The 26,128-nt window shown below is 40.9% G+C and overlaps 1 protein-coding gene across 1 annotated transcript in view; it reads right to left on the bottom strand.

Annotated features, from left to right (window-relative positions):
- UST (uronyl 2-sulfotransferase) overlaps positions 1-26,128 on the bottom strand; it is a 153,178-nt gene that overhangs the window by 9,020 nt on the left and 118,030 nt on the right. Inside the window, exon 7 of the mRNA XM_041469769.1 lies at positions 23,858-24,015. Within this exon, the coding sequence (XP_041325703.1) occupies positions 23,858-24,015 (158 nt within the window). The remainder of the gene's footprint in view (positions 1-23,857; positions 24,016-26,128) is intronic.

Here is a 26,128-nt window from a genome sequence, read left to right as displayed (position 1 = left end):
CCTTGAGGAGATGTGAGGGAGGCTGGAGGCAGTACAGGGTGGCTGGAGGCCAGCAGAGCCGTGGGCTTGCTGGGCTCACACCCACAGTGGGAGAAGGCCACGCCGAGCTGCGCTGCTCCCACGGCTGTGAGAACACGCTGGCTGTCACAGACACAGCAAACTCATTTCTGCAATGGGCAGGGAGGCTCTCTGTCTCAATTGTATGCAGCTGAGTTACAGCACACACCTACTTCTCCAGAGTTTTAAATGGAAATAAACATATGTCACTGTGGTTAGATGTGATGTATGAAGGGGCGAGGGTCTCTGCTTGATCTGCGTCTCATTGCTGTGGTGCCAACCAGGGCTCTGATGGCTACGCTAGAAATGATCTGCCCCAGAATGTTCAATTGCAGCTTAGCAAAAAAATTTCTGGCACAATTGATTTGCTTCACAAACTTGAAATTTTTAGCCTGGCTCTTGAAGGATATCTGGAAAAGGACAGTTCGGGGAGAACGGATGAGACACTGATGTGCTGGCTTGCATGTCTTTCCAACGGCCATTGGGCTACTGCTGCTCAGGAGTCTCAGCCCAGGGCAGGTCCCTGGATCTGAGCTGGAGGAGGGAGGGTGTGCTGCAGCCACACTCTGCGATGGAGCACCTTGCTTAGGCTCATGTTTGTTAATGGAAAGCAGGGATGGTGGAGAAAATCTAATAGAGACACTGACCAGGCAGAAATATATTAATCAAAACTGATGGAAAAGTGAGGTAGCAATTTGTCCCACAGTATCTACGAACTTCATCTGAAATACAATGAATCCCAGTTATTAACCTCTTTACCACTAGTTTACTCTCAGTTATTCACACCAACAAAATATGGTGTTTTAACAACACATAGATAAAGAGTGGACTCTCATGTGCGTACTGGGGACAGTCATGCTAGGCTCACAGCAATGCTTGCTTGGCTTTAGCACTTCTGAATTATTGTGGTGCTTTGCTCACACAGAACAACTCCTAACTCCAGGGATTAAGAGAACTCTTGCACACTGGCACACAGCCGTTTCCTATCTCCTAAAGGTCAGGTGTGAATCGCTCTGAAAGAGCAGCTCTCCAGAGATCATGGAAACTCCCAGAACTTCAGGGATCTGCAATCCTGGGCAATGAACATCCTATTATTTATCAAACAGGGATCTTGGGAGCAAATACAACAGCCTGTAATCGGCCCAGTCACTGTAAAGTGATGGAACTAGGTGAGACAGCAATGTTCTTTCTTCTTCCTTACCACTACAATGAATAAAGAAGTTGGAGGAAAGACTAGTCTCCCTGTTAACCTTATATAAATTCCTTATTTGTATTAGCATAGAAAAAAATGCAGGAAGCTCTGATAATGACAAGGTGGCACAGAAAAATGGAGCGATGCCAAAACAGAGATTAGCCAGGAAGAGTTCAAAGAGATAATCTAAAAGACACGTAATCAAACAACTACTGATGTTCAAGGATGTAAACACCAAGGAGGCATGATAGAAAATCACAGCAAGAAAGAAAGATGAAGAAAAAAGAAAATAAAAGTTAGTGATAAGTATATAAATATAAGGAGGTACCTTGGGCTGATAAGGCATAAATGACAAACATCTTCCTACACTATGCAAGTAACTTATATTTGGAGAATATTGCAGAGGTCAGCACTGCACTGGTCTGGCTGTCAACTGGACAGCACAACAGCGATATGAATTCAACGGTGCTGTTACATAACTTGAGCTGTTAAAGGCATTATATCACTATTATGAAACACTTGCCATACAACACACTCAGCAATGCTAATATGTAACTTTCTCCAGCTACTACTCTCTGAAGTTTCTTCTCCAAGCAATTACTATTGCAACGAAATCTCTAAACTCTCCTCCTGGAAATGTCACAGTGCCCTTGCTCCCACCAATTCAGAGCTGTGGATCCAACAACATGGACTTCCAGCTGCGTGGGATGCTTCAGCCAACCCTGCTGTACCACACGCTGCCTCTGATGCTGTCCTCAGCCTGGAAATTGCTGTATCTCACACAAGATCAGATGACAAATCTCAGCATGATCTTCTAAGAGACTCCTTTATTTGGTGCATTTTAATGTTGCATTTCCAGTTCAGGTAGGTTAACACAGAACAAAAAGAAAAGTTGAAAAATAATCCACACTGGTAGAATGAACAGGCAGATTCTTATGAGAATGTGGTCAGGTACTTTTATAGCCATGAAGCAACATTTAAGTTGAACTAGACAGAGTTGGAGGTGCCAAAACCAAAGTCATCTGCAGAGGAAATGCCAGGATTGTCTAGTTTGAGTTGCCGAATGAACTGCTACGGTTGCAGCTCATACGCTGCAATTTCTAATGTATCTTTTACAGCTGTTTAAGAGTTACTGAATGAATCCAGTCAAATCTGGATCTGACAAAACCACAATTTAAAAATAGGTTCTTACAGATGGCTTGTGAACAGTGCTGCATAGTAGGTTAATCAGATACTAACATTATCACTTTTTTGCAGACAGAAGAGAGAGTTGCAATGACCGAGACAAATTTCAGCAGTGCTTACGAGCAGGAAAAGCTTCACCACAGCTATGCAGAAAGCCTGCAGAAATACAGTCCAGGATTTGAGAATCTAGAGCAGGCATCTTGCCTTTGTGCTTCAAGTCATGGTAGGCTGCTATCTGTGATTTTTGTCCACAAAAAGGAAATGATGAAGAGGCGTGCTGTGCAAGCTAAGATGTCCAAGAGGGATGGAGAGAGGTGGAGGTATCTTTATTTCCATATATAGTATTGGTAAGTGAAACACTGGCATATAGCATCCAGTTTTGCAACCACATCCTAAATCAGGAAGAGTATGAAAACAGCCTCAGAATGAACACTGGGGTTGAAAGGGACACTTTGGAGAAAGATGATAAATTTGCTCTGGTCAGCTTACCAAAAAAAGATGATTGAGAGGTGACTTGTTCACAGCATCTGCATATTTTCATGGTGAGAAAACTATGGGTACTGAAGAGTTGGAAGCAGGAACCAGACAAATGCAGACTGGAAGTATGGCACTGCTTTCTTGAAGTGGTGAAGGTGATTAATTGTTAGTACAAAATGAACACACTTGATTGGCTATCACTTGATAATTTTGCATCAATGATGGATAACTTAATGAACTCGAGACACTGGTCTCTATGCAGAAGAGAGACTGTGTGGCCTGTAGCACACAGGAAGCCAAGCTCAATGACCCAATGATCCATTTAAGTCTTTCACAGATTCAAGTTTCGAACATCTTGCTTGTGTCAGCTTCCAAGTCAGAAGCATCACATACAAAAGCCTTTTTGTCACTGCACTTTAGATACCTCAGTGGGAATGTCTTTTTTAGAAGATGTCTGAACACCCAATTTGCTATGTTTTCCGTTTCTTGACTGTTCAAACCTAGTAGTCACCATCCTGTAGTATCAGGCCTTGCAGGAATGGGAAATAATCCTATATTTTTTCAAAAAAATATTGAGACTATAGCCTTAAAAATTGTTAATTCTAAATGCAGCTACTTATACTCTTAGTCTCTTAGACTTAAACCTAAGTCTTCCAAGAGCATACATATGACTGCTTATTTCTTTATATAACTACTGAAATAAAAAATGAATGCAAAATACTAACTAGGATACAAGTAATATCCAGTAATAAAACTTATGCACTGCCAAGGCTAAATCACAACTGATGGGAGATACAGGACTGGGAAGATGGATGTTACACTATGAAGGCTACTATTAAAATGGGGGAAAAAAGATGCTATTGGTTCTTTTCTCTCTTGTGAGAAAGTTGCCAGTTCCAGAAGATTTTCTCCTAACCATGTCTGCACACACACAACTGAAAGCCCCAAAATGGTTTTATTTCTTATTATTTCAAGTTACAGGCGGTCAAGAGAAAATTGTCTCTTTTGCCCTTAGGTTCTTTTGTGTATAATGAGTGACTGAAGGCAGCCAGGGGCCGAGGCACTGCTGCAGAAGGAAGAATGCTACCAGAGCAGAAACAACACACTGTTCCTTTCAAGTTCACCCCCTCCTGGCCCACATCCCGACTGCCTTGGCCAGCTGCCAGGAGATCGGGACAAAGGCTTCCTCCTCTGGCCAAAACCGAGGAAAAGGGTCTGTTGTTTAACACAGGCAGACTTGTTTCAGCAAGAGAAAAAAATAAAAAGACGGGGAATTATATTAACTAGAAGCCCTGGGAGAGGAGAGTAATCTCATAGTGTGGCTAATGCAATTCTTACCCTGTGCTTTTCCTGGAGAGGGAACATCTTGATTTTCTACTGTTCAGGCTAGAAGGCAAAGTATAATGTCCCAATAGGGCTAAGCTCTAAGGCTGCCAGGGTCTCCATGTCCCCTGAGGTCACTATGAACCAGAAACAAGAATCCATCTTTCCTCCTTTCAGGAAGCTCCAGGCAATCCACTCTGCCCAACATGCCTGTAGTAACAGGCTCATATGAAGGGCAAGTGTCCTCACTCACAAAAAGACAGTAATTCCTATGCACCTAGGAGACCTCCAAGAGTCTGACAGATAGATAAGCCAAACATTTAGCTATCTCAGGACTTCATAGTGACCAAAACTCCTGCTGGATTTCCACAAATGCAACCCAAGTCAAGGTGAATTCACGCTTGGGTTTTCACTGCCTGTGTTACAGAGCCTGCAGCCATGTCTGCAATGAGGAACCTGGGACACTTGGGATTTGCTGTGATTTGAGTTTGTCTCTCTCCTGGAAATCTTGGAGGCAGATACTGCTGCAGAAGTTACGGAGACACACTGGCTCTTCATGCCAACCTCAGCACTTTAGCAGTGCAGCCACAGGTGAGGGATGGGGGCTTGAGAAAGGCAGAAGAAATTCCCTAGGTCTGGTGTGACCCACTTGATCCCAAAGCACTCCCTAAGAGGCTGTATCACAGGATGTAGTGTCTCCTGTGACAGGAGACTATCCCTGGCAATTCTTTATATGCATGAGAGCTTTTGGAAACAGGCCCCAATTCAAGGATATGTATAATTTTAATCTGTTTCCGTTAATATAAATGAATACAGAACATTTTTAGGTGCCTAGAAGCTGTCTGACCACCATCAAGATTTACACATGCATGTACTCGCTCAATATTCCAGGCGATATATTTTCTTCCAGAAGGAGTGTGAAAATAGCATTTCTGACATACTTATGAGACTAAGATCTTGGAAGATAAAGGCTTCCCCATGCACTCCATCCATCTGTACCAGCCAACAGCAAATACAGCTGCCTCTGTAGTAACTCTCACCTGTCTTCTGGGACTGACACGATCAGCTCCAGCACACCTTTACCATTCTCGCTTGTGCATCAGCACCAAGAACAATCATTGAGGGAACAGGGCTTGCTCAATGATCTTTTTAAATTCAACTCCCATTTAACATTAATGTACTGACAGGGAAGAGATACAGGGGCACATCATTTTGCCATCTATCACCTTCTTTACAGGAAGTACATTCTCAGTAGCCTTAACTCTATTGCTTGTTAAAGGACTTAGCTGAACACTCTGAAAGCACACATGAATAGGAATGAGAGACTTATGGGGTATGAAAAGCAGTTGCTCCTGCACTTAATCCTGTAAATTGTCTTATGTCTGCAGTATTTCAACCAGTAGTTTCATGCCAGTGTTAGAGAGACTGGCTAGTATCAAAGTCTCCAGGATAGTCTGCACATTAGTTTAATGACAATACTAGACCTGACATAATGACTACTGTGCTTCAAAGTTATACTGCACAAACCTTTGCCTTGTGATTAACAAAACAGGAGATAAAATGATCTGCTGTCTTTTTCCATTTCAGTATTTACAGGAACTCGTAAATGTTAACACCTCTGAATAAGAATAAAATGAGACAGAAACCAGGCAGTGTGACAGCAATTAGGAAAAGCTCTACAAGGTAAATCAATTTTGGGAGGGAATGAGGTTACTAAAAGGAACACTATGCGTGCAACAACCTAGGCTTTTTTTGGAGAACATTGCAATTTTCTACAACGCAATCTTCAGGAGTGGCAGAATAAAGACATTCAACGTTACTCACAAGATGTGCAGTGCTAGAAGTTACATCAAGATAAAGACACAAACCTGTTGAGGCAGGTTGGACACAGTCAGCAGTCAAGCACCCATGTGGCCATTTGCTTGCTCCCACAGAGGGAGGATGGAGAGAACAGGAAGAACAAAAGCAAGAAAACGTGTGGGTAGAGATAAGAACAGTTTAATCTGGAGGAGGTGGGGAGGGAGGGAGTGATGCAAATGACATCCCTTCCCCATTCCCCAGTCAGTGCATAAGCAATGGCAATCCCAGAAGCCAAAGATCCCACTCCTTCCTCCACCCCTACTTTTACTGATAACTGAACATGTTGTTATATGGTATGAACTATCTCTTTGATCAGTCTGGGTCAGTTGTCCCAGCTGTGTCCTCTCCCAACCTCTTGCCCATCCCCAGCCTACTGACCAAAGAGCAAAGTGACAAGAAGAGAAGGCATTGATGCTGTGTGAATTCTGTAAGTAAATTTAACTTGATAACATAACACAACACAGGAAATACCATAAAGAACCAAAAGTCAATACTTCAGTGCCCTATTTCAACATCTATTCCTCTGAACCACAAATCTGAGCCTGAATCTACAAAATCCTATTCAATTTGCTAAGCTTACTAGAAGAATATTTTTTTTCAATACAGAATATTTTAATGAAGTTCTGTGGAAAACAAAATGAAAAAGTTATCTGAGAGAATAGTACATGAAAGGTTTCCATAGTAAGAAATACAATGAAAAAAAAACAATCAAGCCAAGTTTAGAAAGGCCTGTCCAAAAAATAAAAAAGTTCACCTCTGGATCAGTGTACATTTGTGTAGAAGGGACATTGACCACGTTGATGTGTATGTGCACTTACATGTAACAACAGGGCTCTGAGGCACGTGTTTACACCAAGGATTGGTGCTCAGTGGGTGACCAATGCACACCATCAGGATTTGTCTTAGAATCATATAATCACTAAGGTTGAAAAGACCTCCAAGTTCACTGAGTTCAGCCTTTGACAGAACACACCATGTCAACTGAACCATAGCAGTAATTGCCACATTCAGTCTTTCCTTGAACACTTCCAGGGATGGTGACTCTACCACTTCCCTGGGAAGTTTCTTCCAATGCTCAGATGCTCTTTCAGGAAGAACATTTTGCTGACGTCCAACCTGAACAGTCCCTGGTGCAAGTTAAGGCCATTTCCTCCTACTGGTTCCCTGGCAGAAGAGATCGACTTGGCTACAGCCTCCTTCCAGGTAGTTGTAGAGAAGGGTAAGGTGTCACCTGAGCCTTCTTTTCTCCAGCTTAAACAAGCCCAGCTCCTTCAGCTGCTCCTCATATGACTTCCGCTCTAAACCTTTTACCAGCTCTGTTGTTCTCTGGACACTCTCCAGCACCTCAATGTCTTTCTTGCAGTGAGGAGCTCAGAACTGCACACAGCATTCGAGGTGCGACCTCACCAGTACCCAGTACAGGGGGACAGTCACTGCCCTGGTCCTGCTGGCCACACTGTGTCTGACACAGGCCAGGTTGTCTTTGGCCTTTTTGCCCACCTGGGCACACACTGGCTCGTGTTAAGCCAGCTGTCAACAGCACTCTCAGGTCCTTCTCTGCTGAGCCACTTTCCAGCAAAAAAAAAACTATTGAGGAGGTTGTCCTCTGCTACTGAGTGTGCAGCTTTGGGAGGGACACACGTGGAGCTGTTGAAGGAGGAAGGGTACACCCAACCTAACCAGTCAAAACAGCAGAATCAACCCTGGCAGTCAATGGGGGCACAGATGCTGCAGCTAGATTGCCTTCACATCCAGTCTTAGTGCTGAGTATGCAGGTCCTAGAACACAATCCAATGCCTGGATGGGGCCAAGTTGATCAGTAAACCCAGAGGTGCTGGGAGTATGAAATTGTGACTCTGAGCTCTTTAAAAACACATTCCTCACAGGCTACTCTAGTACGTCCAGATACTGTGGTCATCAGCTTCTAAATAAACAAAGTAACCTGGGCACATCACGTTCAGCTGAAACTTCATCCATCTGCTTGCCATAGTGGCTGACAGCATTTCTGGCACATTCCCAGAACATTTAATTTTATTAAGTACATTTACTGAAGAAATGAAAACCCTTAAACTGAGTAAATATAGAGTCCTCATAAATATAACTAGGTTTTTTTTCATTTTGTTTTAGTAACAGTGGGAAATGAAAAACTGCAAGGCTAAAGGAAGTGAAGAGGCTATTTATGTAGCATGGGAAAAATTAAACTGAGATTCAACACTTTAAAGTGGGTGACATCTGTTTATCAAAATACTTTTTTTGTATCTTTTGCTTTTTGTCTCTTCCTGCTAAGACTCAGAAATGGGGATGCAGTGATTCAACCTTTGATTTTAGCATCAATCTAGGCAAGTTTTGCCTTTATTTCAAGAGCAAAATATTGGTCCAGCAGTGCCAATTGCTAATGAAATATACTAATGTATCATGTACCATTTCTTCACTAAATTACTCACACATGTATACACAGTATGAAAAGATGTGTGGGACTAGAGTTTTTCCCTTTTTGCACATAAGCTACAAAGTGGCTATGTGCTTAACATTTTATTACTTTTGAAGCAGTGGGATGCACACCAAGATGTGGTCTGAAAGGGTAACTGAAGCAGTCTGTTAACTGAGCAGATGAATTAAGCAGGAACTCAAACCACTGATTTCTACAAGTAGCTTGCAAAAACATGCACCAAGGAAAATAATTTTCAATGACTCAAAGCAGAACCTTTGGTTAAGTGGCATATCTGCCCTTAAACTAGGCTAAATAAGGTGTTCTGCAAATGCACAAAGTACCATATTCCACCAACAGCAGAAGGCATTGCCAAATAAATTCTGAAATTTAATATACAGACAGATATGCTTTGCAGTTTCACTGGTCTTCTGTTAGCAAAAGCCCAAGATGGACTGGGCTGACATCTTTGGTAAGCTGCTTGCTAAAGAGTAAGACAACAGACTGAGTTTTCTAGCTATCAACCACTTGCAATGGCACGTTTGCACAGAAAGACAAAGTTGTACGAGATGCAATTTGTTCTTGTTATTTTCCACTAAAAACAACTGACTATAAAAAGGGTTTACTGTTCTCCAGGAGCTGTTCTTGGTACATCTGGATGACTATATATGTATATCAGGATGTGTGTGTGTGTGTGTGTGTGTATGCCCATCATAATAATGTTTTTCTTTAAAGTGCTTAGAGCACTCATCTCACCCTTTTCACTATGCTGACTGGAAAGAACAATTTGCCATTTGCAAACAAAACAAACCAAAACAATCTTAACAGAGGAAATTGTTCCATCGTGCTTAAAAAGAATACACACCCTCCATGCTTAGCATCTCACCTGGTCATTACAGAAAATCAATGAATTGGCTTTGCACACAAAGTCATGAGCTAGACTAAGTACTGAAATTCCAGAAGGAATATGAACTCTTCAAAATGTTATTTGGTATCCAGGATTCCCAGTTGATGTCCTGACTCTAATAGCTTTTAATTGCCGTCACAGACACTCAAAATTTACCACAGTTTACTACTTACTGAATTAAATAAGAATGGAAATAGATAGGAGTCTAGAGTGGAAAAAAACCCACACCTGAAATATCCACACATCCAGACATAATAACTCTAAGGAAGATGCGGAAAGCATGTGATACTTCTGTGGTGCAACCAGACAACACTGGTCTCTATGAACCAGGATTCAGTGCAAAAAACAGACTGAGGACTTCTCAAACACCAAAACATTAGCTGCGGGCAGTGAGTGGCCAGAGATGTAGCTAATCCAAAAATGTGCTGATCCAAAAATCTTGGAGAGAATATGGAGGAAGCAACTGGTGAAATTACCTCACTGCCAAATACCTGAGCAGGTAGGTTCAACCATCATCCTTCACCCCAATTGGTCCTGCCATGCTTCACCCTCTTCAAGGTCCCTTCATAGTTTTACTGTCCAAAATCCTTCCCCAGGTTCCCATCTTCTACAGTTCATACACTCTCTAGCAGTTGCTTTGGTCACCATGCAGGGGTTTCTTGAGACTTTACTGGAATAGATCTTCCTCTTCATTCACCTCCTTTGCTCTTGGTAAGGGAGTCCTGGGCTTCTGCTGTGTTTCCGTGCCCCACAGGGGAACTAAGAATCACTGCAGAAAAATATAGTGGGGGCTAAAAATTCCACCAAAACTTAAATCAAATAGCACTCAATGATGCACAGATCTGTCTATTGGATAAGCAAGGAAAGCACTAAGAAGGATGACATAAACTTTGTTTTTGTAGGCATACTTCATCCTTGCTCCTACAAACACTACTGCATGTCAACTCCTAGCCAGCATCCCTGTGTACTACCCTACTGTGTACCAGTATGCAGCATGAGTCAGGAGTATTCCTGCTGATGAACTCCAGACAGCTACTCAGGGCACCAAACAAGCTCCAGAGAGAGAAACAGCCATTTACCTCGTTTCACTGGTCATGCAGAGAGTTCAGTTTCCCCAATACATAATTTAAGTGCTGACATTAAATAATGTCAATACCCAGGGAAGTAAGGCAGGTTTGTCAGCTGTCTGAAGACTGCTCAAGGATGAGTCATGGCTACTGTGAAATTGGCAGAGCACTCATGGAACAGTAGAGAGTGGAAGAAAACTTAAAAGATAAAAATAAGACTTCAATGCACAGAAAATATTTAGCGGTATTTAGGATAAAACAGAGTTTTTGGTGAATATTTTCATTCAACGTTTTAAACAAATTTGGTTTGGCTATGCTGTCACTTCTGTCATGTCCAATTTCCACTAGCTTTTGGAAGATGTCTATTATATATCAGTCACCCATTAATTCCATACTCTCATTTTATGTAACAGAAAAAGCATGTGTTCCTGCCCAAGCAAACCTCCAAACTTGGTAACATCCTAAAAGCCACAGGAGCACAGCTCTGCAAAGCACTGTGGGCTCTGGGTGACTCTGTGCACCCATGGCTCTCTGTATGCACTAAACCCTGCTGCAGCAACATCTGTGTGCTCCCTGCCCCTGTCTTCCCTCCACACAGGCCCAACACAACCACTGGGCTCTCCCAGGAACTTGTGCTCCACTTCCTTCTAGTGAGAAAGAAGCAAAGCCTGAAAGAGCCCACCCCTTCTGTTCCCTTTCTTTTGCTAGATCAAACAGTACTCTTTATCAGTCTCTTTTTCCCCCTCCCACTCCACAAATACCAAGAAATAAAATAATGTAGATGATGGCTTGGAAATGAATCAAAGCAGTCAAGAAGCAGAGACAGACAAACACACAGTTTTTATTCTAAGCCCTACATTTGGAACCTCTGCTACGCCGAAGATGTGATACCCATAATGACTCACAGGTACATGTGTACCCTGAGAACAGCAATGCATCACACAGAAACACAACTGCACAGGCCCTTCAAAATTCAGTTGAAAGGAACAAAATGGAAGAAGACAAACCCCATTCAAAACTTGCATTACACAAAAGGTATCGAATAAAATCATATTGTAAAAGGCACAACAATAAGCTATATTATTTTATCATTAATCTGTCAGAGCACAAGAAATTAGGTTTTTTCCTATGCTGGATGGATAGAGCAATTACAGGGAAGCCAGCCCAGAAAAAACAACCACAAGGAAAGCAAACTGATTGTGAGGAGAGTATTTCAGGGCCTGAGAACAGAACAGGAGTGCTTGCGGGGGCAGACAACAGATGCTGCTCCAGCAAACAGCAGAGCAGGGAGAGATGGGTAAGTGCTGGCATTTACTTGCCGTTTTAACTTAAGCAATTGGAGGAAGATAATAATTTAAGACACTGCCTCCTGGATAGCTTTTGTATTTCTCCCGAGTCTCCAATTATTATATTTTTCTCTCTCTTCAATATCCTCATTTCCCCTGGGTATACACTGACCAGCAACTTGCATTCTCTAGAAATCCTCCCACTAGCTATCTGGAAAGAAATTTATGCTAGGGGGCATAACCCTCTTCTAACATGTAGATGCCTTTAAAACCACAAGTCATCTTCAGAAAGCAAACTGCACAGAGATGCATAAAGAATTCCTCCAAGACCTATTTTGGAGGCAAGTAAATTCAGCCAACTCACAAACATCAGCAGTAATTTCAATTCAGTAAGCATAACTGGCATTCCCAAAACCTTCGCCCAAACCACACAACCTCCTTGCACGTGCACTTCTTCTAAAAATATTTTTTCTTGCTCTGTTTTTGTGCTCACTTTTTGCCCTCGGCCTTCATGATAAAAATTTTCTGGGTGAGCCCTGGAGAACTGAGCAGACCAAACACTAATTCTCATATGGAATTTATTTAGAGGGGAAGAAAAAAATCCCTTAAGTTGAGTAGTTACGTTATTTTGAACTGGTTTTATATTTTATGCGTACATAGTGGAGCTGGAATTTCAGGGCTGGCTTTTGTTTGCATTCATCAAGAAACATTTGTTATATGAGCTGCTGCTACTGCTACCAAAACAGCTGCTGCTCACTGCTAGAAAACCAGAGGCCAACTCAACAGTTTCTTTCTTTCTCTGGTAAGTCTAGCTGGAAAATGAGGCCTGGTGTGTCTGCAGAAAATTACCTTTCTTTGGCTTTGCTGTCATCCTTGCCACTTTTCGCTTACCCAGAATGCAAACTTGAAAGAGAACGGATAAATCAGAACAAGAGCAGGCACGTTCTGATGCTCCTGAATCACCTACCATTAAACACAAATCAGAACTACAGCTGTTTGAACTCCCTGCTTTGCAGCTAGGGCAGCACCTCCAACGTGAATGCCTTTCTTTCAGCTGCTCTTGCAATTCAGACGGGATTTTACCCTTCTGTCCTGCATCATCATATTCTGCCATCTGGAAAAACTGAGTCATGACTTGATCTAGCTTCACATAAAAATTTCTTCTGTAGGTGACTGGTGCCCTGTGCAGAGAAAAATACCCACCCATCTGATAATGTGTGCACTTTCCTACCAAGCTCCATACGGATCAGGACTCAGAGCATCTGTGGACTGCAGCTCTAAATGCCGAGGACAGACTGCAGCTGCACTTCAATGAGCTGAATTTTAATGCTTTGCTTTGTTATGATTAGTAAACCACTTCAGTGTTGTTTTTGTTGCTCCCTGGTAACATCATATCAGCACTGACTTCTCTTACCTCAGACATAGCTTTTTGAGAGAACATTTATCCCAGGCTGGAGCACAGTCCCTGCAAGACTTCACTTACTTTAGAAAGTGAATGAATGCCTACCTCTTTCACCAGCTTTATCCTGCAGGAGACCACTCTTTCTCCTGTCCTAATGCCCAATTTTCTTAAAGAGCTTTTGGACAGAGATCTTGCTGAAAATTACATCTGTACCATCTCATATCACTGTGCTTGCTGAGTCCTTTAAGATTTTACAAATGCCATGCTGACTTTTCCCTATTGTCTATTAATCACATCCTCTATTATAGTTCCTCCCAGTATGTCAGTTTGATTCTTTCATCTGTTGGTGTCTAGGTGACAATTGCAGCCCTCTAAAAGCTTGAGAGTGATCTTACCTATTCTTCCAAAATAGCTGCTGATTGAATCAGGGGACACCCCACAGAGTTGGTAACTTCAGTTTCAAAGAAATCCCTGGTGAATACTTGCTCACACAGCAGCATCCCTAACACTGCCAAGGAGTAAAGACAGCTGTGGAGTACAAAATGCCACACCCCAACACTTACCTGTACTATAGATGGCATCTGCAAGTAACTGAAAAGATACTAAAACAGAGCGCAAATAGTACAACTCAAAAGGTAAGATTTATGAAGTGCAGTAAGAATGTTGGAGATAAGCAAAGAAAACTGGAGAGAAGACAGTAATAAAAGAACACAATGGGAATGCAGTTTGGAAGGGGAGGAAACTGGGAAGATGAGCCTAGAGAGAAACAGAGGGGAGGATGCTCTTTCATGCTACATTTGAAAATTTGTGATTCAACTCCAAGAACAGAGAAAAAGAAGAAAACCAGAATCTTCACTGCTATATTTAGTAAAACCCTCTTTTCTTGCTATAGCTTCTAGGAGAGCAAGTTTTCAAGAGGAACAGATCAAAAAGGCTGGGAAATTCCAACAAGGAAAGGAACTAGGGAACATAACTCTCTTAAGAAAGACTTTTGGGAGAGCAAGGGGTCAGCTCTCCAGCACTGTAAACTGCCTTCAGAGCAGATAAAGCAAAGGGGTTCACAGGAAGGAGCACAGGCACGGTGTGAAGCTGTGTTCAAGTGAGGAGTGATGGCTGGGAGACACCCCAGCTGAGCATACAGCTGTGTAGCAGCTGAGAGCTACACTGCTAACGTATTTACTTCATTTTAATTCTTACAATTTTGTCATCAAGAGCTGACCCTTGCACTTTGCTGAAATTCATGTTACTAATTCTTTCCCTTCTTTTCTAATAGTAGCAAAAGTGCCCTAAAGATGATTTTAGAGCACAGTACACTGTCCTCTGGGAGCAGGTGGTCCCTTTACAGATGTACCTTGGGGATGTCTCTTCCCTAAGACTGTCTCCCTGCACTTCTCCCAGCTGCCCACTGTCTCTCTCTCCCTGACTCTTCTCAGCCACCTAGCCCTGATGTGGTAGGAAAAAATCCTTTTGGTGTTAGCTTTAATGCCTTTTGCAAGTTGCGTGGCAGGAATTGCTATAATTTCACACCTAACTTGTCAGAATTTATGCTCTCTCATGTTTTCCTAATTTTAATTATTACAACATTTTAATTACTATAGCAGCTGATTCGCATCACTGTAAAAACTTGGTATTAAATTGGAACGTTTATGTGAAAATCTACGTAATTCCTAAGGGACGGCTCCTTGTCCCCACCGTACAAAAATTACAGGTAAAAGTGTTTTAACAACTCAATTTCTTTTCTATAGCTACCTTATCTTTAATGTTTTCCAAGACATTTCTGAGCCAAAGATACTGGCTCATGGTAGTTGCATTGTTCTTGCAAAATGCCTTGGGGGTAAGAAAAATCAATTTAACCTGCAGCCCATTCTGCCACTGATACAGCGATTTAGTCTGAGAAGAAAAGCGCAATAACTTTATTTGAAGACTGAAAATAAGATTATCCTCCTAAAAGCTAAATGAATAGTCAGCTCTGTGATCTGCTTCATATTGCTCCTGTCTTCAATGCCAAATATGCTTTGTTTTCAATTAAGAGGTGTTTCTCCCCTGAAAACACACTGTGGGATACACTGATAACTGAGCTAAATTCTCAGTTGTTTTGGTCCTATTATTAATAAAAGTTTTTTATGTTCCAGCCTCAGCCACCTTGTGCAGCTTGCTTGTTTCCATGTAGGTGAAATGAAGACCTGTTCACCTGGGAACAGAAGCAGGCCTATTAACTGGGATTTAATGGCTCTTTCTCCATGCCTTCTGTTGCCTGGGCAGAGAACAAAGTTGTCAAAGAAACAATCTGCATAATCTGTTACCACTGTAATTTTTGTTTAAATGCTATTTTTAAAGCAGAAGCAGTAAGGGAGGTTTAGCTGAAATGCTACTGATTAAAATAGCATTATGATTTTATTTACTAAGTTACTCAAGAAGGAATGAACTGTCATTGCAGGCTTTAACTGCCTGTCATTAAAATGTTTGTGGTATATGGTCATCAGTAACCCTGGATTATTTATGAAATATCACTAATGCTGTATCCAAATGCAGATTTCCCTCTGTGCTGGAGCTTTAACAAAGTTGGCTATCCATGGGTTTTCCATTTTGTGATACTAGGAACAGGAAATATTCAAAAGATGCATCAGGGAATGAACCTCAGATGAGCAGCAGGAGTACACTTAGAAACCATAACATCTTTAGTGACTGATATGCTCATTAGATAAACAGGACTGTTGCTTGGAAGATATCAGCACCAAGCCTTCAAAATGATCTCCTGACATACACACACAAAAAAATACACATGGATTCTTGATGTGTGAGATGTAAGGGCTTGTTTGACTGGTCCCTTGGGATTTAGAACATAAATCATTTTTGTTTTTACCGCAACACAGTATGAAATTACATCTTTGAGGGTTTAATCCAAAACCAGACAGCCCATTGATAGATCTGATGAAAGGAAACTGAATGCAAGTGACAGGAATAGGTGGAATACAAAATCTGTTGGCTGAAGTATTGGAATTGCACTAAAAGATGAAGATGATGCATTAGGTAGTCTCAGACTTCATAATCCTACAGACAAAGAAACTTTAGAGAGGGGAAACTCTGTTAAAGAGGTTCAGATGAGCATGCAAAAAAGTAAAATCTGTTTGGCTTCAGGTAAAGACCCTGCCATTTGACAGGAAAGAGAAATATGAAAAAAGCAGAGGAGAGGAATAGGAAAAAGGTGGCAGATTGCAGAGCACAAGCTGGGTATAGGCATGTATTACAGCTCACAGAAAGGGAAGATTAAGTAATTCTACAAAACACACTCAGCCTATCTCTACAATACATTGCAGTTTGTCAGAGCCAGTCTATGAGCTCATGTGTCCAGAAACTGCACTAGAAGAGGAACATTAGATCCAGGTTTTTCAAACAAAGATTTAAGGGAACATGGACTTCACCTTCCAATACAACTGATTCTGAGCAGAGCCTTTACAAATTCAACTCCCATGAAAATCCAAGCCTAAAATAAGGATTTAAAAATCAGTACAGTAATTAGCAAGAAGAGAAACGATATCCTTCTTTGCCATAATCAGTGGTGAGATCTGGAAGGCAGCCAACATCCTTGAATGCCAGAAGCACTGGGAAAGGGAACTATGGACCTACAGTAGCCTCATTCCTCATTTCTCCAGTTCATGAATCATGCCCATAATCCTGGCCTGCCAATAGGAAATATGTAAATTTCTCACCTGATCTACATGATTGTTGCTGGTGCTGCTGTACTTACAAGTCAAGCACTGCTCTTGACTCCAGGAGAAAGCAGAGCCATAGCGATGTGTTTGGCAAATGGACACGTAAATCCCACTTCCCTGCACTGCAGGCTCAGGGAGCAGATTCACCCAGACCGAGCGCCAATGTTGTGTCAGGCTGCCAGCTGCCTCACTTTTCGTCTCAAAATGCCATTCATTTGGGGCCACAAGTTATATTTATAGGCAACTGCTCTGCTGTGTAACTATGCACACATGAGCTACCTCAATCTAACAAGTACACACTAGCAAGGAAGAGTAAATAGTTAGGACTTGAGCCTGGATGTAGACAAGCTCCATGTGGGTTGGAAAGCCATACCAAAGTCACTTGCCACACCTTTACTCCTGATCACATTTTAGCAATGAGACTGATAATACCTTGGATAAATTTTTTGGTGCCACAGTTATGGTTTCATGCCACACACATATTGTCTGGTGTAGCTTCACCTTCCTCAGCAGAACAAGAACCTCAGCTGTTATAAGCTGTAAAGCTTTGCTTCACCACAGAGAAGTTTTGCTTCTGAGACAAATCTTCCAAAGACCTAGTGGCCCTTTTTAAAAAAAGCAGTCATGAGAAAGCCCAGAAGTGCTCTGATCCTTCTAAGAGCTCCTATTCTTAAACTGCTTAGCTTATTCACAAAAGGATCTCAAACCTCTGGAAGACAAAACATATTTTTCTTTCATGGGACTGAAAAAAAAAGGATACTTTCACTGACTATCCTTATCCCTCATTGGAGTATCCACTAACTTCAAGGCATCCTGGATCAGGCAGTCTGGTTTTTCTCTGCTCTCCAAACCTGGTATCTTTGTGGTTGAAGAGCTAGATAATGTATCTATAGCTTTTGATAGTACCTTCAGTTTTATAAAACAAACCAAAGAACAGATTAGTAGTGCAGAATGTCCTAGATGCTATCGACCTAATAAAAAAGCAATGTCCTCAGGGATATGCACTGTGACGCTTCCTCTTTCCCTGCCCATCTTGTACACAGAGAATTTATTTTACAAGAAACAAAAGTACAATTAAACACTTTTCCTAGATCTTACACTGCATGCTTTAGCATTCACATTGTTTTATAGCGTTCCTCTGTGCAATACTGCAAGTTGAGACTTCAAAGGGGGAAGAAAATAATGGTCTGTTCACGCTTTCTATTTTCAGAACAGGATGTTGGGTGATAAGAAAACGAGCCCCCGGCGGAATGCAAATCCACGTGTGCAATCCACGGAATGTAAATCCACGCGTGCAATCCACGGAATGCAAATCCACGCGTGCAATCCACGGAATGTAAATCCACGCGCGCTGTTGGCGCTGGGAGCGCCGCACTCGCGGGCGGACCGCTCCACCTGCTGGACAATCGCATCGCACACGGGAACGCGCCGCGCGAGAGTTACACGGGCAGTGATGCCCAAGCACAACCTCATCTTTTACCTCCACGTGAAATTTAGAATTTTCCTCTCCTGCAGAAAATTTTCATAGCCAGTGATTCCTGTTCAAAGTATTACATAGGGAAAACACAAAGCTCTTCTAGAGTCCAAGGCAAAAGAAAAGACAGCATATTTGGAGTCTCCAAAGCTCTTAAACATTTGAATGTGTTTGAAATTTTAGAAGTGATGCAAAAGAACCCACCAAAAACCCCACTCAAAACCAAACCGAACAAAAAAAAAAAAAAAAACCCCACCACAAAACCCCCTCAGTATTTAAATTACAACTAATCCATGCTGATTTTATCTCTCAACAAGAGTGCAAGTTCTTGTAGGAGAGAGAAGGGTTGGGCACTTCAGCACAGGAGATGAGCCCGTGTATTCCCTTCCCATTACCAGACACAACCCTCTCCAGAAAGTACAGCCCACAAGAAGCCAGCAGCCTAAGAAGCCTCATACAGTTTGTCTTAATTTCTTCTTTCCTTTAATTTTGTGCTCGATAAGGGCAGAATGTAAGATGATAAGATGATCACTATTTAAAGACACTGCACAAAAAGCACTGCCTCCTTCCACCAGAGTCCTATGATCATTTCTTACTCAAAATTTTTGTTCTTGGAGGTGCTGCCTGTTAACCCATTCACTACAATTTCTGAGAGGGAAAAAAAACCTAGTTCCTTAACTTTTCCAAGTGCATAGCATCTGAACCATCTGAAGGCACTCCCACCATCAGTGCTGGCCTGGCACAGGAGTGATCTTCAGCATATCACAAAGACTGCTGAGCTTCATTTCACCCGTCTCCTAACTCCAAAAATGCTCTGCTTCTCAGGACCTCAGCTCTGCAATAAAGACAAATGGCAGCATCTCTCTCCTTAATGGGTTTAAAGAGAAGGGGAAGCTTATGAAGAGAAAATGTCAAGACTGTATCATTAACATTCATGAACATAGCAGATTTAAAAAACGAGAGGGTTTATATTACCTGGGATTTACTACTACAGTTTAAAACATTCCCTGTAAATGCAATTCTTATGGGAATCACAATTTCATTGTTTTTTTTTTCTTTTCAAATTTACAGTTCACCTAAACAATATATTTTTTTGCAGCTGACAGTGTGAGTTATTTCATTGCACTCAATAAAATTCACTGTCTGAAAAGCCTAAAGTCAGTCTTCTTGATGTAGAGTAAGACCTATACATTCTCCACCCTAAATGAACCTTTCAGGAAACAAAGGCTTTTCTTCCTGATATTGGGAAGAAGTGTTTTTATAGGGCTTCTGGTGGCAAAGAAAATTTATGAACTCCTGAGGTGTGAGGATATGGCTCATTTCTGAGGTGATAAAAAAACCCATTTTATTACCTATTGTTTTATACTGGATGAACTTTTACTCCATGCCACAGAAATTGACAAGACAGAAGAAAACTCTGTTTTGCTGAGTACAGTACATATTTTTTGTCTCTTAAAACCACCAAAGATATGAAACCCACATGTGCCCATTTAAAAAAAAGCTGTGTAAATATTCTCTGTGTTCTGGCTACCAGCCAGCTTACAGAAGTGAGCTACAGCCGGCAGAAATGAACAGGACTGACCAATTCTTTTTTTCCTTTAGCCCCTGAGAGTGAGGAAAGATTCTCCATGTCAAGTTTTGCTACAACTATTTCAGGCCTTTCAAAGAGTTAAAGAATACTTTCAAATTTTGCAATAAATATATTCTAAGGCTCTAAAATTGGATCCTATCTGCTTCAATGCTGGTGAAAAAAAAAGACAAAATTTTGAGCAAATTTTACTGTGTTAGCAAAGAAAGCTATTAAACACAAAAATATATTCTTGAAATTTATTCTACCCATCTATTCATCTATCTACTGATTTCACAATCTGTCTGCTGCCCCCAATCCTGTCCTTTTAATCTCCTGTCAATTTTGGCTGTCAAGACAAGCTTGTAACTTTGGACAAGACAGGCATCAAAAAAGAGAGTCCTTTTGCAATTCTTGACTTGGTATTAACATTAAGATAATTCTTAGTTTCAAGGAGAGAGTGGAGGCACAGAGAAACAGGAAGCCCATAGCTTTAAAGTACTGTACAAGATAAAACCAGATTGGTTCCAACGAAAACTTTAGCACCACAAAGAGCTTTCACATTTTGTTACACATGGTTATAAAACACACAAGTCAAAATATTTGGCATATGGAACGGCTGAATGCAAAGTTTTTGTTAATGCAATGAAGGAAGTTATCCTCCTAGTGTCCTCTGATATTAAAATTTTCTGTCATGCTGAACTGCCAAGTTTTTTTAACATTTTACCTTTCTTCACAGTTTCCTTCTGCCAGCTTATATCAGACAAATCATTAGCATCAAAAAGAAAAACACTCAATTCATGCTGCTTTAAGCAGTTACCTGTGCCATCAGGTATACAGACAGACAGTAACTCTCTGATGAAAATGTCACACTATCTTATCATAGAGCCACAGTTTAAATTATCTGCTTCAGAACAACAGCAGAAAAATATTTTTGAAGGTAAAACAACTACAGGCTTTGTTTTCTCCTAAGAGAACGCTGAGCAAGAGTTTCTTGACAAATGTTATCATAGTGCCTCAGATGAGAAATTTTACTACAGGCACTAAAGAAACCGAGAGCTTTGAATATGGCCTGCACAGTTCAAAGGAACAGAGATGAGAAAAAGTTTCTAGATTCCTGATTTCTGTATTATCTAGCTCCTATACTGAAGGCTTTCAGTACTAAGATGGGATCTGCAGCGATCTGGTGACAAACCAAAGCACCTGTAATGAGCGAGGAGAGTCCCAGCTTCAGGAAGAAGGGGTTTAACTCACAACTCCTGCAGACATATCTTAAATGCACAGGTGATTTTATGCATTTGATAACATCAGGCATTTTGCTTCACATAGCAGGAAGGTGCTTTTAATACAGTTTAGATTATGTTGGTGGGACAGCAATTTCCTGTTTCCTCCTACTGTGATTTCTAATCTATGTAATCCACCAAAGCAACACTGGATTGAAAATGTCTTTCTTCAGCTACTTTTTGCCTCAAGGCAGCTCTACAAATCCCGTTTCTGAACTGCCTCCAATCCAGAACTGCTTGTTGCAGTAGACTCTGGAAATGAGTCACCTTTCTGTACAGTCCTTCTCTGTGTTTTCCTCATCTTGTTATATTCAGTTGACAAAAGATAAGTTCTAGATAAACTTTCCTTCTTTATGTGGAAAGAGGAAAGAAAGACTGCCATAAGAGAATCTCAAGTGGAGCAGCAGGTCAGCAGTCAATACTGTAAACTCTATAGATTTAATCTGCAAGTGTTAGTTGCAACAAAAAGTCAGTTTGGGCCCAATTTATCTGCTGCTTTGTGGACCACCACACAGCTGGCAGAACAACATGTCTTCTTCCAAGCACGTCATGATGCAACAGCAGAGGGTGTTGCAGATCAGGTCTAAGATGCCCTGAGGAGAAGAGTGTAGGGTTTCTTACACACAGCTTTAATGTTTTTTATTTTTCTGGCTGATTCTGTTAAGGGATTTTTTTTTTTTTTTTTTGGTAAGTATTAGCACCAACTCAGAAATAATCAGAAAATAATTATGATAGGAAAAAATCTCTCAACATATGCAGGTATGAAAAGAGGAGGAGAGAATTAACACAAGAAAACTGATTTCTTACTAATATGCCCAGTCAATAAGTGAATGGGAAGATAAAATAAAGGTTTAATCCACCTAGGGAATACTGACAGAAAGTGGTGAATCTTTAGATTCAAGACCCACTTTCAACAAGAAATCCCAGAGAAAATCATTGTCCTGTAATAGGTGATGAAATTTCCTCCTGATACTGGAAAATACAAAGAGAGGAGAAAGATTACCCAGCACTTATTGATTCTGGCTGATTGCTTATTTCCCACCTGACAATTTCTAGGGCACCCTGTGTGCTGCTTATTTGCTTCCCCCATTGTAAAAGAAATGAAAATATATGGTGCACAGAACAGCTGAATAAGTCATATAAACTCAAAGAAAACTCTCATGGCAGAGAGAGCATATCCTTCTATTGATCCCCCTGCCTTCCTTTAGTCTAACATCCCCACGGGGAAACCTTTGAGACCAAATTGTGCAAACCTTTAGATGACTTCCACATACCACAAACATCATTATTTTTATTTTTTAATTTATAAAACCAAGGGAAATACCTGATCCTAAACTGGGCAATGCTTTAATGTCAGTACAATAATCTTGTTATGCCTGTTCTTAAGCAAAATTGCTCTATGGCTGGATGTGGCACCACAAAATTACACTCCCACCTTCCAAAGACCTGCCTTAACTGCCTGCTTGCAAGCAGACAATGACCCACTGCAGGCACGCTCAGAGAAGGAATGCCATACTTTCCCTAGCACCTGTATCACAGCTAAATACAGAATTTCCAAATATGCGTCCTAGAAGAAGGGTTCGATGGACAGTCAAGCATAAATCCCAGTTATGGACAAAAACCCATAATTTCTCCAGAGTGACTGACTGCTGTAATAGCTGTTCTCAGTCAGAAGCCAGCCATCAGCTGCACGCACTACAAACTAAATTCAATCTTCGTTTCAAGCTGCATATTCAATGTGCTTTGCATATACAGCTTGGTACAAAACACACATATTAATGGCTGTAGGCATTTCACACTGACAAAAATGCAACTGAGTCACAAAGGAAGAAAGGAAGTTTTACCCCTGCTTGGTGCACATAATGTTGTTGGGCCAGTCAAATGTAAGCAAGAAATCAATTCTGCTGGAATGACATGCACAGCCCCCCAGAAGCATCATATCTATTTTTAGGCACAGGACACAGGACTGCCTTTTAAAGAAGTTAGCAATAAATCATTGTGGAGGGATGGATTGATGCAGAGATCCCTTTCAGACTGACCACGGGGTGCAAATTAAGGAGTAGGCTGAGCGCTCTCCATTTTCATTTCTCAACTCCAGACTCCTAAGTCTTCTTCCTCAGCATGCTCTGTATTGGAAGTGTTGTAAATGCACATTCTTATTTGTATTTTACCTAAACTCAGTTCAGCTGGAGGCTCATTACATTTCAACTCATAGTCAAGGCTGAGGGAAAATAAATAACCTGGTCCTGGAGAATCTCCAAAGTGTCCAGCTCCCCAAATAATTTCTTGAAGGTTTATTTAAGTACATATTCCTGACACCATTTTGATAATATTTTGACAGTATTATTTGAGAACTGAGTATGACACAATTAAAAGAAGAAGGCACTCCAGTGGAAAATGGAAAGCTTTCTGGCATGTGGAAAGATCACTGAGCAACAAGTGCAGGTAAGGAAAGAAAACCACACAGTAACATTAAAGATAAAAGTGGAATATGTTACCTTCCCCATCATCAAATCTGCTCCCTAAGAGGCAGAAAATCTTCTTCATTGACTGAACAAGAAAGAAACACGTACCCTTCAGCAGCCACGCAGATTTAGAGGTTTCTGTAAGAATAGCTTTTTAATGGAAAAAGTTACCTGGATTTTTGTAGATGCTAAGCACATCCTTGAAATAATGAGGTAAGAATCTTTCTAATAAAAGCAGCACATCCTCCAACTCCTCCAGAATGCCCACAAGCAGAAAATTTTCATTAACGTTCACCTTTGCTCTTTCAAGGGCCCATTCACCAGGCTCCCTGTATGAAATTGATGGGGGAAGATGGAGGAGGGAAAAAGAAAAGTTTAAATATGCATTTACTTCTCAAATTCAAGCCAAGAACAGAAGTGAATAAAAAATATTCAGTGCTATACTTAGAACAAAAGAAGACCCCCCCCCAACCAAAGCCGAGTAGCTTACTGAGCTTTTCCACTCGATGTCTAAAATTGGATTGGCATGTAAAAACAGGATCACATTAAAAGCAGGCTAATCACTGTGTGAAAGTACTCCATTCTGAAGAGACCTTTTGCCAAGTTGTTTATAAGCTCAAACTTGTGAACTTTGGTATTTCAGCTTGGAAGCACAATGCGTCTGATGGGAGGGATGACTGCCCTTGGTGTTGGAAGGTGCTGAGGGGTGGTGGTGTCCCTGAACTACATCAGGAGAGCTGCTGGGACCAAGCACTGCCTGCTGTTACTTGGCGAATCCTACACAGGACACTACCATGTTCCACCTTGTCCTTCATTTTAACTTTTGCCAAAGTCTCCAGGAGCTTCCATTTCCCCGTCATTACCTCTGGTTGCCTTGCAGCTTTTCTACAGGATTTGCATTTTTTTGCTGTGACTGATACTGGTTTAGAAGAACAGTTTAGGATTCTTCTGTCTTTTCTCCCAGGGAGAGAAGCTGGCAGGACTTCACTACCTCTTTATGCTTCTGTTTCCCAAATGCACAATGTAGTTAGACAACCATATGAATCCTAAATCCCTTATAATAACTCGTATTAGTTATGTTCTGGGAGCAGCAGCCATCATTCATACTGACACAGGATATAATGCCAGTGTCCAGGCTAAAGGAATCAGCTGCCCACAGTGCCTGGGAGTGGCTGCAAACCTCTTCCATGACTTCATTAGGTTATTGTGGATCCTATGCAATAGTGATTTTAAGATTTGTCTGAAGCTCTTTCTGTGCCATGCGGAAAAGCTCACTACTTTCCACTCTACCAGAGCAGACTTGTAGCAGGTTTTTCATGCTCTACCACCTTCTGGGCACTGATCTGTTTTCTGGAAGAGCAAAGTGTCCTGACAAACACTATGAGCCTCCTGTTTGTATCTCTTTATGGGACTAAGAAGTAGCTGAATTAAGTGCAAGGGTATGGCAGGAGCCAAATCTACAACAAGGTACAAAACAGTACTTCAATATGCTACTTGGGAACCTCACAGAGATATTTTGTGAAAGTATTCAGGCATGTGACTGTTGTTAATGGGATTACTCACCCATGAAAGTTAAATGTGCAAACATAAGCATTTGCAAATAAGGCCAAAATATGTTTAAAAAAAAAAAAAAGTGCAATGAAAATGAAGTCATTAACCTGTTTTGTTTCTTATACATAACTTCAGTTAAGCAAAAAGAAAAAAAAAAGGCAGGATTTTACAACAGAGACACTTAGAAATTAACACAGAAGTAACACATTTTCACTTGTTATTACTGCTACAGAAAGTATGGCTTTTGAAAGAAATTCTGGAAAACGTGCTGTTGTTTCATTATGGAGAAGCCTGAATAATACAGAAACAGAATACCTTGAAGTTGAACACACCTAATAAAGAACATTTGTTACCAACAATACTAAAGTGTTTAAAACCAAGAAAGTATTTAAAATTAGTCCTATATTATTGCATAAAAATTTATTATGGTATACAGCAATATTAGAAAGGCACACACAGATGTTAAAAATGAGGTGGCTCAATTAAAGCAGTAGAGGGCTACATTTTAAATGGTTTTAAGCATGAATACAGTTTCTCACATGAACACAGAAATCTGTATTCTTCATATAGATCTGACAGAAGCATCTGAGCAAATCAGAAATATGTATTACAAAATTACAGTGCAGATAAAATGTAACCCAGAAAAAATTCCACATAAATACATTCATATTTGATGAATTATTCATGCTAAAAATCAAGAAAAAAGAGTAGTGCTACATTTGCAATGCCCTTCTTACTTCAAAATATATGCATGCAGTTACCACATGCAGTGCCACATTCCTTGTACTTTCATTTTTCTCTTGTACTTCAAATAATGCCACCTCTTTATTACTGATTTCTGACAAAATGTTGGCAATAGCTATTGCTGAACAAATTGAAATACCTTGCATA

This window comes from Pyrgilauda ruficollis, unplaced genomic scaffold (assembly GCF_017590135.1).
Source record: "Pyrgilauda ruficollis isolate IOZ18807 unplaced genomic scaffold, ASM1759013v1 scaffold24, whole genome shotgun sequence".
Taxonomy (NCBI): domain Eukaryota; kingdom Metazoa; phylum Chordata; class Aves; order Passeriformes; family Passeridae; genus Pyrgilauda; species Pyrgilauda ruficollis.
Note: the sequence above shows the minus strand (reverse complement) of the source record. Positions and strands in the feature narration are given on the sequence as shown.